The sequence below is a fragment of the Carya illinoinensis genome, chromosome 1 (assembly GCF_018687715.1).
Source record: "Carya illinoinensis cultivar Pawnee chromosome 1, C.illinoinensisPawnee_v1, whole genome shotgun sequence".
Taxonomy (NCBI): Eukaryota; Viridiplantae; Streptophyta; class Magnoliopsida; order Fagales; family Juglandaceae; genus Carya; species Carya illinoinensis.
This window is the reverse complement of record NC_056752.1, coordinates 2,525,595-2,539,154: the sequence shown is the minus strand read 5'-3', so window position 1 is coordinate 2,539,154 and position 13,560 is coordinate 2,525,595. Positions and strand designations below refer to the sequence as shown.

The following is a 13,560-nucleotide window of genomic DNA, read 5'->3' as shown; positions in this document are numbered from 1 at the left end:
CGCCGCATGCAAAAACCGACATAATAACTTTATAAGTGATATAATTATATATTAAGATTCGAAAGGAGTTGGGTAATCAGCTTACAGTTTTGTAGTATACACACCAAACATATCATTAATATATTTATAAAAACGACAAAACTTCAATACGTTTAATGTAAGATAACATGGCAGACTTAATTCACATCAGTACCATGTTTGGTACATTAATAAAAAAAAAAAAAAAAAGTCTCATTTTGGTGATCTTGATCATGTCTAGATCTCACTCTTCGCAGGATAAATAAAGTTTGATCACGGAACTTAATTATATGAAATTTCAATAGGAAATTGATCACCTTTAAAAACATAACCTATTCCAAATATATAAGAACCATTTTAAGTTTTCCATATAATATATATATCAATTTCCATTAAGGAAAAAACTACTTGCATGAGGTAATCAATACAAATAATATAAATGGAAAATTCAAGTTATCCCATATTCCTTGACCGGAAATACATGCAGCCGGCCATGAAAAAACTTCTAGCAACTTAATTCGATGCATGCATTAATATTCCTTTTCTAGCTAGAACTTCAAATTACCAGATTCCGATACACGTACATATTGATCGAAGTGATGGTACTACGTACAATATATAGCAGAAACGTCTCGAAAGGACCTAATTATAAGCTAATTAGCATTAAGAAACTAAAACTACACTAATTTCCCACAGAAATTGCATATGATTCATGCTAAATTAGGAGAAGCGAATGAACTGAGCAACGCCTTCATGTCGTAATTATATAAAACTCATTCAAATTAAAGGAACTTCAAATTTACAAAACTCTTAAGTGCTGGGGATCAGTAAACACACGACTAAAAAAAAAGGACCAACTATATATGAGCTCTCTCTCTCTCTCTCTTCAATCGGCCTATGGTCTATAACTTAATTTACTGTGAACCTTTGAGCGCTAATCCTAATTTAAGAGCACGACTGATAGTAAGCCGTTAAGGTGATCACCTTCATTATGACTACGTGCTTCCACCACACAAGTACCAGTGAGTTCTTTGGCTCTGTCTACTTGTAGTGGCCAATCTGTTCTCATCAACACAACCACCATTACAGCAGCACACACAGCCTGGGCAGCTAGCAAGCCGAACCAAAGGCCTAACAATCCCATGTCCATCACGAAGCCCATGAAAATTGCCACCGGCAATCCGAAGCCGTAGAAAGACACCAGGTTGATGTTTGCTCCCAAACTTGGCCTTGCACTGCCCCTCAGCACCCCACAAACTGTGGTCTGCGGGCAGTTCCCGAGTTCACAGAGTCCCACCACCTGCATTGCCACCGCCGTCAATGACAGTATCTCTTCATCGGTGGTGAAAATCCTACCCCAAGCGTTTCTCATGGTCATCATGAACAGCATGGCCTTGAGGCCGGTGAGAATGGCAAATGAGAGTGCAACAATGGACGATTTCTTCGCTTTATTAGGTCGGTTTGCGCCTAGCTCATTGCCAACCCGCGTTGACACGGCTTGGTTCAATGCAATTGGGAAGTTGTAAACTAATGCAGTTGCCTGTATAAGAATTCCCATGGTGGCCACTGCCTCGGTGGCGTTTGCGAGGAGCCCTGAAAGTAGTATAATTATCTCGTACCACCACCACTCTAAGCACAAGGAGATACAACTAGGGATGGCTTGGCCGAGAATTGGTTTCCAATCCTTGAAGCATTGGCATGACCAGCCTTGCCATGATTGCTTACAAGTACCAGAAATGCGTATGTAAAGCAAAAGCATGACAAGGAGATTTAGGTCTGTTAAGGCGCCGGCCAAGGCAATGCTCCGGATGCCGAGATTAAGATTATGGACGATGAAAAAGTTAATTGGTGCGTGAAGAGTGAGAGAGAAAGCGGCGCTAAGCATGAGAGGGAGTGTTATATTTTGGGTTCTGAGGTAGATTTTGAGAGGGTTGATGAGGGACTGGAAGAGGAGGTCTGGGAGAGAAAATGCGAGATAGGTACTGGCAATGGATGAAATGGTCGGGTTTTGGCCACAGAAGACAAGGATGGGTTCAAAGTTCAGCCACAATAATGAAATGGGCATGCAGACTAAACTGAGCATAATGATTGTGCGCTGGAGGGTATGAGCCATGAGAGGCCATTGCTTGGCCCCGCAGGCTTGGGAAGATATCCCTTCCATGCCCAGCGCTAGGCCGGAAATGACAGAGTAACCGGAGATGTTAGCTACGCTGATTGCGAGAGAGCCACCAGCTAATGCCTCCTTCCCTAATTTCCCCATGAAGAACATTGATATTACAGATTTACCGTAGATGAAGAGGCCTGTGATTATCATTGGAATGGCTATGATGTATAGCTGTTTGATCTCTTCAGCGACCTGATCAGCGAGACAGATTCAAGATTAAAACAATATGAATGCTAGGGTATAGAGAACATCAGAGAAAACTACAAGACGGCTGGCGTCACAAAACTAACCTCTGAAAGACTGAGTCGGAAGTGTTGAGAATTTTGTTCATCGACACCTAATGATGCATCATTTTCTGCGCATCCTTCCAACTTCGAAGAATCGTAGTAAGATAATAATGGGGCTAAAGGCGCATCCTGGTACATCTTCGAAACGCAACAATTTCCACTCCAAATTGTTGTTGATAAAACTATGTTTGAGATTATATTTGCTTACTGGACAGCAAAGGAACGTGAAAAAAAATTTTGAGAAGATGACAAGCAAACTCGAAGAAGAGGAGATTTTTTCAGGAAATAAAGTTGGGACTCCCCTCCCTTTCACAATCTCCCTGCTACAGTGCTACTCTATCTCAGACGTTTAGATAGTTTCAGAGTTTCAAGTCCCTTCTCTCTCTCTCTCTCTCTCTCTCTGTGGGTTGGTTAAGTTTATACTGGTGAAGAGATCGAAGACGATTTGGGCAAGATACAGAGGTGGCCATGCGGGTTGTCGTCATTTTCTGGGAAGGACTTCAAACAGTTGGTGGCAGTCTCTGCAAATGCCAAAGCATGTAAAGCTGTCAACAAATCACAAAATCAGTGCCAATGCCCAAAACAGTGCATTTGATGTCGGGTCGGGTCTTGATTATGTATCAATGTTCTGCACGTGTGCTAGTGGACATTGCAACTCACCCACGTGCCTTCAAGGAAGAGATGCAGGGTTCCATACCATAAACAGTGTGCTGTATTAGGTACAGAGTTCTGCAGAATGTATCAGACATTGAACTTTTCAGGGGTTGCGTGATTCGTGCTATATATTTATGAAGTCCAGAAGAACTTTATGCACAAAATAGTAATGAAACCTGGCATTGTAGCATATTGCTAAATAAACGGAGCGCTTCATTTCTATTAGAATCTAGTCTTGCTGGGAAATAGAATCTTAGAATTGTTCAGACGTGGCTGGTGATTTTTCTTCCCGAATGCAGCCAGAAGCGAAGCACTGACATGTAAAAAATTAATATAATGAATAGCAAGACTAGATTATAAAATTTTTAAATATTTATATGTTAATTATTTTTAATATATAATGACTTCTTCTGCAAATAATATGTTGACTTATCATCTTATAAAATAACATGACTTGGCGAGCCATCATACACGCATTTATGCCTCGTTCGAGACATCTAATTCTTTATCTCATTTCCAATAATTTACATGCTTTTCTTCACAAATCTCCTCCTTTGGAAAAAGCGGATTTTCTTGTAATGGGTAATGTAATATATAATTATGGAGTGCGTAAATAATAAGTAGTCGCTTTGAAAAATAGTGGATGGCTACTGCTAAAAATTAATTAATTTCTTTTTATATGAATATCATATTTATTCATTTTTTTTAAATAAATTATATAGTGCTTACATACTCACGACTATAATTATCATTATTTATTTTTAAATTATTGAATGATATAAAACTACGTAATAGATAGGGTCAAGAAGCCGCCCGCCAGTTCAATAAGCGGACTAGGGTTGGCGCAAGGACAAAAAAAATGGAGGGGAAGAAAGAGTCCTCCCCGCCCAAGTGAGAACCGAACCGGGTGATCAGGGGAAAAGTTTTACCCAGCTAACCCATTTATTAATGGCTTATTACATGATCAAGTCCCTATATATATATATATATATGGTGAGTTCAAACAATACTTTTGACCGGAAAGGGCAATTCAAAACTAACTTCTTCTCCGACTACTTTTTATGACCCTTTGCATGATGTAAGCAATGAGCATTCATACTCCAAGGGCCTACGGTTTTACTTTGGTGATTAATAATATGAGTGCACGAGGAAAAGGAAGAGCGCTCTTCCTATGAACCTTTTTCAAGATATACATGGCTGAAACTAATGGCAACACAGCTAGCCGAGCCACTCTCTCTCTCTCTCTCTCTCTCTCTTCTGTGGGGATACGACTTACGAGTCTAGGGCAAATGGCAATACAGCCAAGCCACCAACGCCATATCTTTTTCTCTTAAAAAGTACATACATACGTGGCATGCAGGGATACGAGTTCTCGAACTTATGGAACAACGCAAACCATAATTGAAAATGAAAAATTTTATTTTTATGCTAACCTATTTAAGTATTTAAATGAAATAACTTGATTTAGAAAATAAATTTTAAAATTTAAATATTATAAATTAAACCTTACTATTTATGAGACGTGGATAATATAATCTACACACCGACTTGATAAAAGAATAACTTATTTTAAATAAAAGAAAATATGCAACACCAAGAGTCTTTTGCTGGTTTGATTTTTTCGTGCCCTTATTATCACATTCTGAAGATTCAAAGTCAATAACCTTCTCCAAATTATCGGGATATCAACTTTGAGATTTGAACTTGTTAGGAGCTCTGCACAGCGCCCAAATTTTTACTGTAGTTTTCTAATAGATACTCTTTGAGAAAAATAAAAGAAATGCAATAGACATTTTTAAAAGAGAAATGCTACATATCATCCCACACCACACTTTATATATTAAAATATTATTTTTTATTTTTTATTTTATTTTATTCTTATTAAACTAATTAAATTATTTTATTTATCATCCACACACTACATATTTATTATAGAAAAAATGAAAAAAAAAATAAAAATAAGTGTAGTGTGTGAAGTGTGAGGATGATAAATAGATTTTTCCTTTTTAAAAAGGTATCCTATTTTGAATAAACCAAAGAATACTGTTTTATAAGAAGAAGGTCTAGAATTTCAGAGAAGAAATGCAAAAGGCTCAAGAAAAATGCTAATTGAATCCATGAGTTTGCCTCTTCAATTTTACCGCTCGTGCATTTTATGTCTTTTTTTATTTTTTTTACTTAATAATTAATAATTAAGAAAGTGAATATTAGTAAAATTGATTTTTTTTAAAATTTTTCTTAATAATTAAGTATGTTAAAAAATCTATAAAAAAAAATTGAACAAAAAAAATATCTAAAAGCATTTTTAACTAGCGGTACGCCAGCAGTAAACAATGGGCGGTCTGCTAGCACGACCCAAAGCTCAATGTTGTATTTATTTCCATTATTTTGGTCCTGTGGACCAGCGTAATCACTATATCTATTTTGGGTCCATCGTGGAATAGGCCTAATTTTAACACAGGTGAAAACCCCCTTCTCTACAATATAGAATCAGCCCATTGAATTCTTCTATCGGCAGTTTGTAAGCTGTTTCGTGGTATATTTCATCAAATTTTGTAGTGAAAATCTATATCGATCACATTCTGCCAGCAGGAATGGGAAACAGTTGGGTTTTCCCTCAATGTTACCAATCCCCTCCCTGGGACATAACTTTTCTTTCCTGAGATACTACACGAACTAGAGCATTTTGTTTTCTACCTCCAGTTTTCCCTTGCTTCTGCTTCAAAGTTTTGTGATTGAACATCTACCTTAATGGAATCAATCAACCTATGCAACCAAGCCAAGGCATTGCTTAAAATAACACATAAATTAGGATGAGCCTGTCCCTTGATCAAATTTTTGCTATTTCTCTTGTTTCCATATTTCTGGCTAACCAAACAGATCATTCACTTAAAGGTACAAGAATCTTGGCTATTTTTAGTAAGCTGAGCAATTCAGGGCAAAAACTCCTCACTGAAAATACGATTCGCAGGTGCCTCAGCCATTAGAAAGAGAGTACATGGAATAAAGTCCCCTGACATGTTTCTGGCATTGCAAAAGACCAAACATCTTTCACAAAATCTCAGAGATCTGCAGCAGACCACATTTCAAAACCATCTCAGACCCAAAAACAAAACGCAATGTGAAATAAAAATGAGCCAGTTAAATGTAGTGTCATTAAATTTACAAGTAATTATTAATCGGAAAAAAATTAATGGCAAGCCCTCACTGTAAGATGCAGTTGATTGGGATTTAGATTCATATTTGTCAAAATTCATGTTGAAACATATTAAGTAAGGGAACAAAAAGAAAGGAAAGAACTTACACTTATTGGCATTTCAGCTATGACAAGATTGCTGCTTTCTTCTATGCTTTTGAGAGTCACCACTTCACCCCCAACCACCATATTGATTACAATCCCATCTGCAGATATTTATACGATGTTACTGTGAGTGCATACCTCCATGCCATCTGACTAGTAAAATGTTTATGGCATAGGTAAAAGAACCTGCTGCCAAGCAAGTTGTCGTGCGCCTCATGTATATTTCCTGAAAGTCAGCACAAACATGGGAAACATGGCTAGAATCTGTTAGACAGGGTATCCCTTTATTACTCTTGCATATCACACTCAACACAATTTATGCATATAACACAAAATTCAAACAAACAAAACAAATGGACATGCATCAAAGATATTTCAGAACATAGAGTCCGGCAGTCTTTAATGATCCTTTGAGTGATTGCTCTGAAATGACCACGTTTGGCAAGGTAAAAGAAATGATTAGGCAAGGGTCATTTGTATCAAAAATCAAATACCACAAAGGTATGTTTCTTCCTCCTGCACCCACCGCAGCCCGGCCTGCATTAGAGCGGAAGATTAGAAAAGTGAGGTTTTTCTTTCTTTTTTTGATGAATAAATAAATATATTGATCCAAGAAAAGCAAAGCCAGTTACACTAGTCTAATGCCCTAACTAGGTAGGCACATTAGAGACAAGAAAATCATGAAAAACCATGCCATTAAAATCCACAGCTATAGCCCAACTACAAAGAGTTCTGAAAAATAAAACTTTTAGTTCCTCTAAGGATCTTTCTCGGTCTTCAAAAGTCCTCTCATTGCGCTCCTGCCATAAGCACCACATAATGCATAGAGGAATCATCTTCCACATTGCTTTGATTGGTTGCCTTCCTCTTAAATTTGGCCAACTCGCCAAAGCTGTCTTCACCGTCTTCGGCATAACCCATGCCAGGTCTAGTCGAGTAAATACCTCATTCCATAGTATTCCGGCTGTATCACAATGCAGGAGAAGGTGATCTACCGACTCTCCCCCTCCTTTACACATACAACACCACTCTGTAATGATAATCCTCCTTTTCCTCAAGTTATCAATTGTGAGAATCTTTCCCCGAGAAGCTGTCCAGACAAAGAAGGAGACTTTGGGTGGTGCTTTGTGTCTCCAAATCTTTTTCCAAGGAAACTGAGCATTTGGCTCCATAGTAAGAGCCTTATAGAATGAGCGAACAGTGAAAGAGCCTTTAGCTGTCGGCTTCCACCACATAACATCTTCAAGCTGCCTGTTTGGTCTGATGGCATATAATAGGCTATAGAAATCAGCAAAGCAACTTATTTCCCAATCTTGGGCCGCCCTACTAAAGGTAACGTTCCAGTGAATGTGTCCCCCCGATGTCTCCACAACATCTGCCATTGAAACGTCCTTTGCGCTTGCTATCTGGAAGAGAGAGGGAAATAGATCTTGCAATGCCCTATTGTCACACCAAACATCACTCCAAAATTTTATCCTTGAGCCCACACCCAGCTGTAACTTAACAAAGCAATTAAACACCCCCCATCCCTTTCTTATGTTTTTCCACAACCCAACACCATAGGCCCCCCTTACTTCTCTAGAGCACCAATCCCCCCATAGAGCACCATATTTCTTTTCAATCACCATTTTCCATAAGGATTCTGGTTCTGTCGCATATCTCCATAGCCATTTTCCTAGTAAAGCTCGATTGAACACCCTTAGGTTTCTAATCCCCAACCCTCCACCCGAGATAGGACGACAAACCTCTGCCCACTTAACCAGATGAAACTTAAACTCCTCCCTCATCCCCCCATAGGAAGTCACGTTGGAGTTTCTCAATACGGGCTGCTACACTCGCTGGTATTGGGAAAAGAGATAAAAAGTAAGTTGGTAGGTTAGAGAGTGTACTCTTTATTAGAGTAATCCTACCACCTTTAGACAAATACATTCTCTTCCATCCCGCCAATCTTCTCTCAACTTTCTCAATCACAGTATTCCAAACTGATAACGCCCTTGAGGCGCTTCCCAGAGGAAGTCCCAAATAAGTCATGGGTAATGACGTTAACTTGCACCCCAACAATCTAGCTAGCTGGCGCTTGTTAGGCACTACCCCGATTGGCACCAATTCTGACTTCTCAAGATTCACCTTCAACCCGGACACTGCCTCGAAACAAAGGAATAAAGCCTTCAGTGCTTGCATCTGGTTCTGTTCCGCTCCACACATGATAAGTGTATCATCTGCGAACAATAGGTGAGAAATATTAATAATGCCCATCTCCGGAGTTCCAATCTTAAAGCCCTCAATGAAGCCATTCGTAACCAAGGCCGTGATCATCCTGCTTAAAGCTTCCATGACTATAACAAACAACAAAGGTGACAACGGATCCCCTTGTCTCAACCCACGTGAACTATTAAAAAAGCCCACTGCTCCGCCATTTACCAACGCTGAAAACTTCGCCGTCGATATGCACCAATGGATCCATTTCCCCCATCTCTCCCCAAAACCGCATCTCCTTAGCAAATTGAGAAGAAATTCCCAATTGACATGATCATATGCCTTTTCCATGTCTAATTTACACAAGAACCCAGAATTTCCAGTCTTCAATCTACTATCAAGGCATTCATTTGCAATAAGCGCAGCATCTAGAATCTGTCTTCCTTTTACAAAAGCATTCTGCGGATTTGAAACAATCTTCCCCACCACCTCACTCAGTCTGTTCGCAAGAACTTTTGAGATTATCTTATATACCCCATTCACTAGACTAATAGGTCGATATTCCATGATTTCCAAAGCCCCTACCTTCTTCGGTATCAGTGCAAGGAAAGTAGTGTTTAGACTTTTTTCAAATTTTCCAACCATATAAAACTCTTGGAACACCTTCATCAGGTCCTCCTTTATTACTTCCCAACAATCCTGAAAGAATCCCATAGAGAACCCATCCGGTCCTGGAGCTTTGTCCCTAATCATTTTCTTCACTACCTCAAGAACCTCTAACTCCTGGAACTCCCTCTCCAATCTCAACACATCACTTGGCTCAAGAGTATCAAAAACCATCCCATTCAAAGGAGGCCGCCATCCCGCTTGCTCTGTAAGTAAGTTCTCATAAAAGTCAACTATATGATTGTGAATCGTCTGTTCATCTCTACACTCCACCCCTTCAATTTTCAGCATCTCAATATTATTGTTTCTTCTATGTGAGTTTGCAATCCTGTGGAAAAACCTTGTGCTTCTATCTCCTTCCCGCAACCATAATGCCCTAGACTTTTGACGCCATGACACTTCTTCTAGAAGTATCAACCTCTCAACATCTGCAATCAGCTCAGCCTTCCGACCTAATTCTTCCTGTGAAAGTGGATGCATCCCTTGAAGCCTCTCGATCTCTTGAATTTCCAGCAACTTTATTTTTCTGTTTTCTCCTACATTTCCGAAAGACTCCGTGTTCCATACTCTTAAATCTCTTTTGAGTGCTTTCAACTTGCCAGCAAAAATGAAACTGGGCGTACCTTGGAACTGGTAGGAAGACCACCACTGTTTAACCCTCTCCACAAAACCTTCAGATTTAAGCCACATATTTTCGAATTTGAAAGGCCGCTGGCCACTACTTAACCCTCCGCAATCCAACAAAACGGGCCAATGGTCTGAACCTATCCGGGGCAGTCGCTTTTGCCATACATCCGGAAAATGGCTTTCCCATTCTGGGGAGATTAGGAAACGATCCAGTCGAGACCATGATTGATTGTTAGACCAAGTAGCGGTACCTCCGGCTAGTGGCAAATCTACCAAATTCAGATCAGAAATACATTCCGAGAACTCCTCCATGGCTGGCCTCATTCTTCTACTTCCATCCACTTCACTACAGAATCTTGCAACGTTAAAATCTCCTCCAATGCACCATGGAATATCCCACCAAGTATACACCCCGGCTAATTCTTCCCACAGTAACCTTCTATCCATGTCTACATTGGGGCCATAAACACCCGCAAAAGCCCATAAAAAGTCATCGGACACACCCTTAAACGAACAAGCTATCATGTATTGTCCAATAAACTCATCTATCTTTTCCACCACCCTCCTATCCCACAACACCAACACCCCACCCGACGCCCCGTTAGATGCCAAGTATGCCCAATCCACATGTACTCCACTCCATAAACTCCTCACAATCCTCCGTGAATTAGACACACAGATGGCAGAACATTAGGTAGGTTCTTGTCAGCTAGTCCTTACATGCCCTTGAAAGACCTCTCTAGGCAACAGGTAGAAGAGCACGTTGGAATGCTGTATTGGAAGCGGGCATATTATATCTGATCTGAGATAATAAATTAATTTTCATGATGCTACTATCCTTTAAAGATAGGGTCCATCTGTGCCAACAGGACAATCAAGAGGGAAAAACTCCACACAAAAGTTTCATTCATTAAGAGATGCGGTAGCATGGGGTGCTCAACATGCAACAACATAAACAATGTGTACAAACAACAAAACATTGATCTCACAGTTGCAATCTACTGAAACAGACCTCAGATCTGTAGGATCATTGCAAGGCCAAACAAGCTGAAAATGTAATTGCAAAAGGATATAATGTGACTTATTACATGACAAGAGGTAAAGCGTTATGAAAACAGCAAAAGTAAAATGTGTAAAAAAAAAAAAAGGCATGGAATTGTCCCACATTTCAAGTCATAAATGAAGGATGGACTGCACCTTCTTCGTAGGTAATTCATAATTTATCAAAACACGAGCAGAAATGGGCAATTCCCCAGAAGCAAGAAGTGGGAGGCAAACGTCAGTCACAACTATCATATGGGACTTTTGTTCTTCTTTATCAATTTCACTGTCATCTCCTGGTTGAACACTGATGTTCTTGATCCAGTTCATTGTGGCTTTCCGAAATTGCTCCAGAACTAGAGCACGTTCTACTTCAGCAAGGTCACTGTACTGGAATTTTGGAAAACAATATGTATGTAATATTAACAAACATTCAAAGTTCAGGGAGTCAATAGTTCCCTAGTTTCAATCTTGGTAGATATGGGTGCTGATGGTCAAAAGTACATTTCTGAAACGAATACCACAAAACAGAGTTTAACAGCATGTGTCAACCCCTCGCGCCTGCCCCCCCCCCCCATTGCCCCCAACACAACAAAAAAACAACAAAGAAAAGAAGAAGAAGAAGATAGAGAGAGCTATGCATGTGTTGCAAAACAAAACATTTAGGTAGAATGAGTAAATCTAATTTCATAATTTTCATAATGGGAGAGGCCTATGATATATACTTGAATTTCAAGGGGAAAAAAAAAAACTGTCCTACTAAAATGCAAATCCATAAATGGGAAGAACCATGGCCAGTTTTACATGAAATACCATTAAAATTAAGCATTAGATAAAAGTAGCGCTATAAGAGAGCATGCTGGATTTATAAAATGACTTGATAACATCTGTAAGGCAAGTAGAGCACACTTTTGATCCAAAGAATGTGGATTGGCCCTCATGGAGAGGACAACAAGGAAGCCAATCTATCTTATATGATTGAACAACACCTATCTTATATTACGTTTCAGGTTAAGGAAGCCAATCTTTGGATCAAAAGTGTGTTCTACCTTGCCTTACTGATGTTATCAAGCCATTTTATAAATTCAGCATGCTCTCTTATATCGCTACTTTTATAGGTGAACGTCAGCTAAACGCAATCTGCTAGACAGTAAATTGAGAGGAATATATGCAACTAATTACAATACAAAATTGCCCAAATTATGAAAGAAAATGAGAGAAGAGTTACCAGAGGGGCCAAAGAAATATAGGGGAGGTTGGATACGGCGGAGCAAACTGCGTCAAGCTCGTCGCGGGAACTACAGCACACGGCCATCGGCAGGCATGGACGCCGTCCCGCCACGCCTAAAAAATCCACCAACGTCTCCTGCGCCCCGATTCATACAACAAAATCAAATAAATTGGTTTTCGAACCATAATTTGAAATGGGTTATTGTTATATTCAATTATAAATGGAGAATAAAATGGAAAGAAACCGAAACCATTTTGAACTGAAGCCTGTCCACAGCAACATAGAAATGGCGTTGTTGACTGCAATAGACAAGTTTTAAAATTAGTGGAAAGTTTTAAAAGTTATATAAAAATGGAAATAGGGAAAGACAAATAAAAGAAAGAAACAAGAGCAAGATTAAACGGTGCCTGAAATGGGAAGAAGGCTGAGAAGGAGGAGAGGGAGCTTCGACGGCGTCCATCGACACCTTCCACAAACACTCCCTTTTGCTCTGCGTCTCTCGACTTTGAGTGACTATACACACGTCGTCGTTTCACAGCACACTTTTATTTCCTTTCCAAGCTCTAATGAAAACCACGAGGTGTCAATTTTTTATAGGAAAAAAAAAACGCATATATAAGGAAAAATGTATACATTATATTATCATCTTTTTTTATTCTATTATTATCATGAATGATAATAAATATACTATATTTTATATAGTGAGATGAAAAAATGATGAGTCATACTCTCATCTTATTTTCATCTCACTATATAAAATATGACATATTTATTATTATTTGATAATAAAAAATTATCTAATAAAATATCATATAATACTGATAAATATGTCATATATTATATAATAAGATGAAAGTGAGATAATAGTGTAGTGTATAGAAATTTCCTAACTTTAGGATGAGAATAGAGACCCTAATTTATTCATCCTCCTTTCAACAAGTTACCTTTCTTGTAATATGATTCTTGTGCTTTAATTTTTGGATATGTGTTTGCTTATTGCTGAAAAAGATAGAATTTTATTTTCACAAAGTCTTCTTTCTTCTTTTTTTAAGATAAAACAATGATCGAAGGACAAAACTAACACTAGCAGAAAATAGAGAGAGAGATTTGAGCAGAAATTCACTTTTGTTGTATTACTTTTGATAAATCATTTATAATAAAAAAGAAGTATTTACATGTACTAAAATATAAAGGCAAAAATGTAATTGTACATATAAAAAAAAACTAATGTATTTCTAATAGTCTCCCTCAAGATAGAGTGTATATATCTAAGACACCCATCTTGTTAAACAATGAATGGAATTGTTGAGACCCAAGTGTCTTTGTAAAAATGTCACTAAGCTGAGAATGGGAAGCAACATGAAGAGTTTTGATC

The 13,560-nt window shown here is 38.6% G+C and overlaps 2 protein-coding genes across 4 annotated transcripts; both read right to left on the bottom strand.

Annotated features, from left to right (window-relative positions):
- Positions 1-774: 774 nt before the first annotated feature.
- Positions 775-2,988, bottom strand: LOC122305640 (protein DETOXIFICATION 49-like). The gene is made up of 2 exons (XM_043118225.1): positions 2,473-2,988; positions 775-2,374 (listed from the first exon to the last, which is right to left on the bottom strand). The coding sequence occupies exons 1-2, from the start codon at positions 2,605-2,607 to the stop codon at positions 959-961; spliced, it is 1,551 nt and encodes a 516-aa protein (XP_042974159.1). The 5' UTR covers positions 2,608-2,988; the 3' UTR covers positions 775-958.
- Positions 2,989-5,949: 2,961 nt separating this feature from the next.
- On the bottom strand, positions 5,950-12,753 carry LOC122305622 (eukaryotic initiation factor 4A). 3 transcript variants are annotated; one of them, XR_006241182.1, is made up of 8 exons: positions 12,593-12,750; positions 12,436-12,484; positions 12,183-12,320; positions 11,111-11,344; positions 6,919-6,961; positions 6,611-6,650; positions 6,428-6,525; positions 5,950-6,192 (listed from the first exon to the last, which is right to left on the bottom strand). XR_006241182.1 is itself a non-coding variant. In XM_043118214.1 (7 exons), the coding sequence occupies exons 1-7, from the start codon at positions 12,643-12,645 to the stop codon at positions 6,175-6,177; spliced, it is 630 nt and encodes a 209-aa protein (XP_042974148.1). In that variant the 5' UTR covers positions 12,646-12,747; the 3' UTR covers positions 5,950-6,174. The 3 variants fall into 3 exon arrangements, 1 of the variants encoding a protein (XP_042974148.1); XR_006241178.1 differs by having other exon boundaries at positions 6,428-6,650; positions 12,593-12,753; XM_043118214.1 differs by lacking the exon at positions 6,919-6,961 and having other exon boundaries at positions 12,593-12,747.
- Between the last annotated feature and the right edge of the window lie 807 nt (positions 12,754-13,560).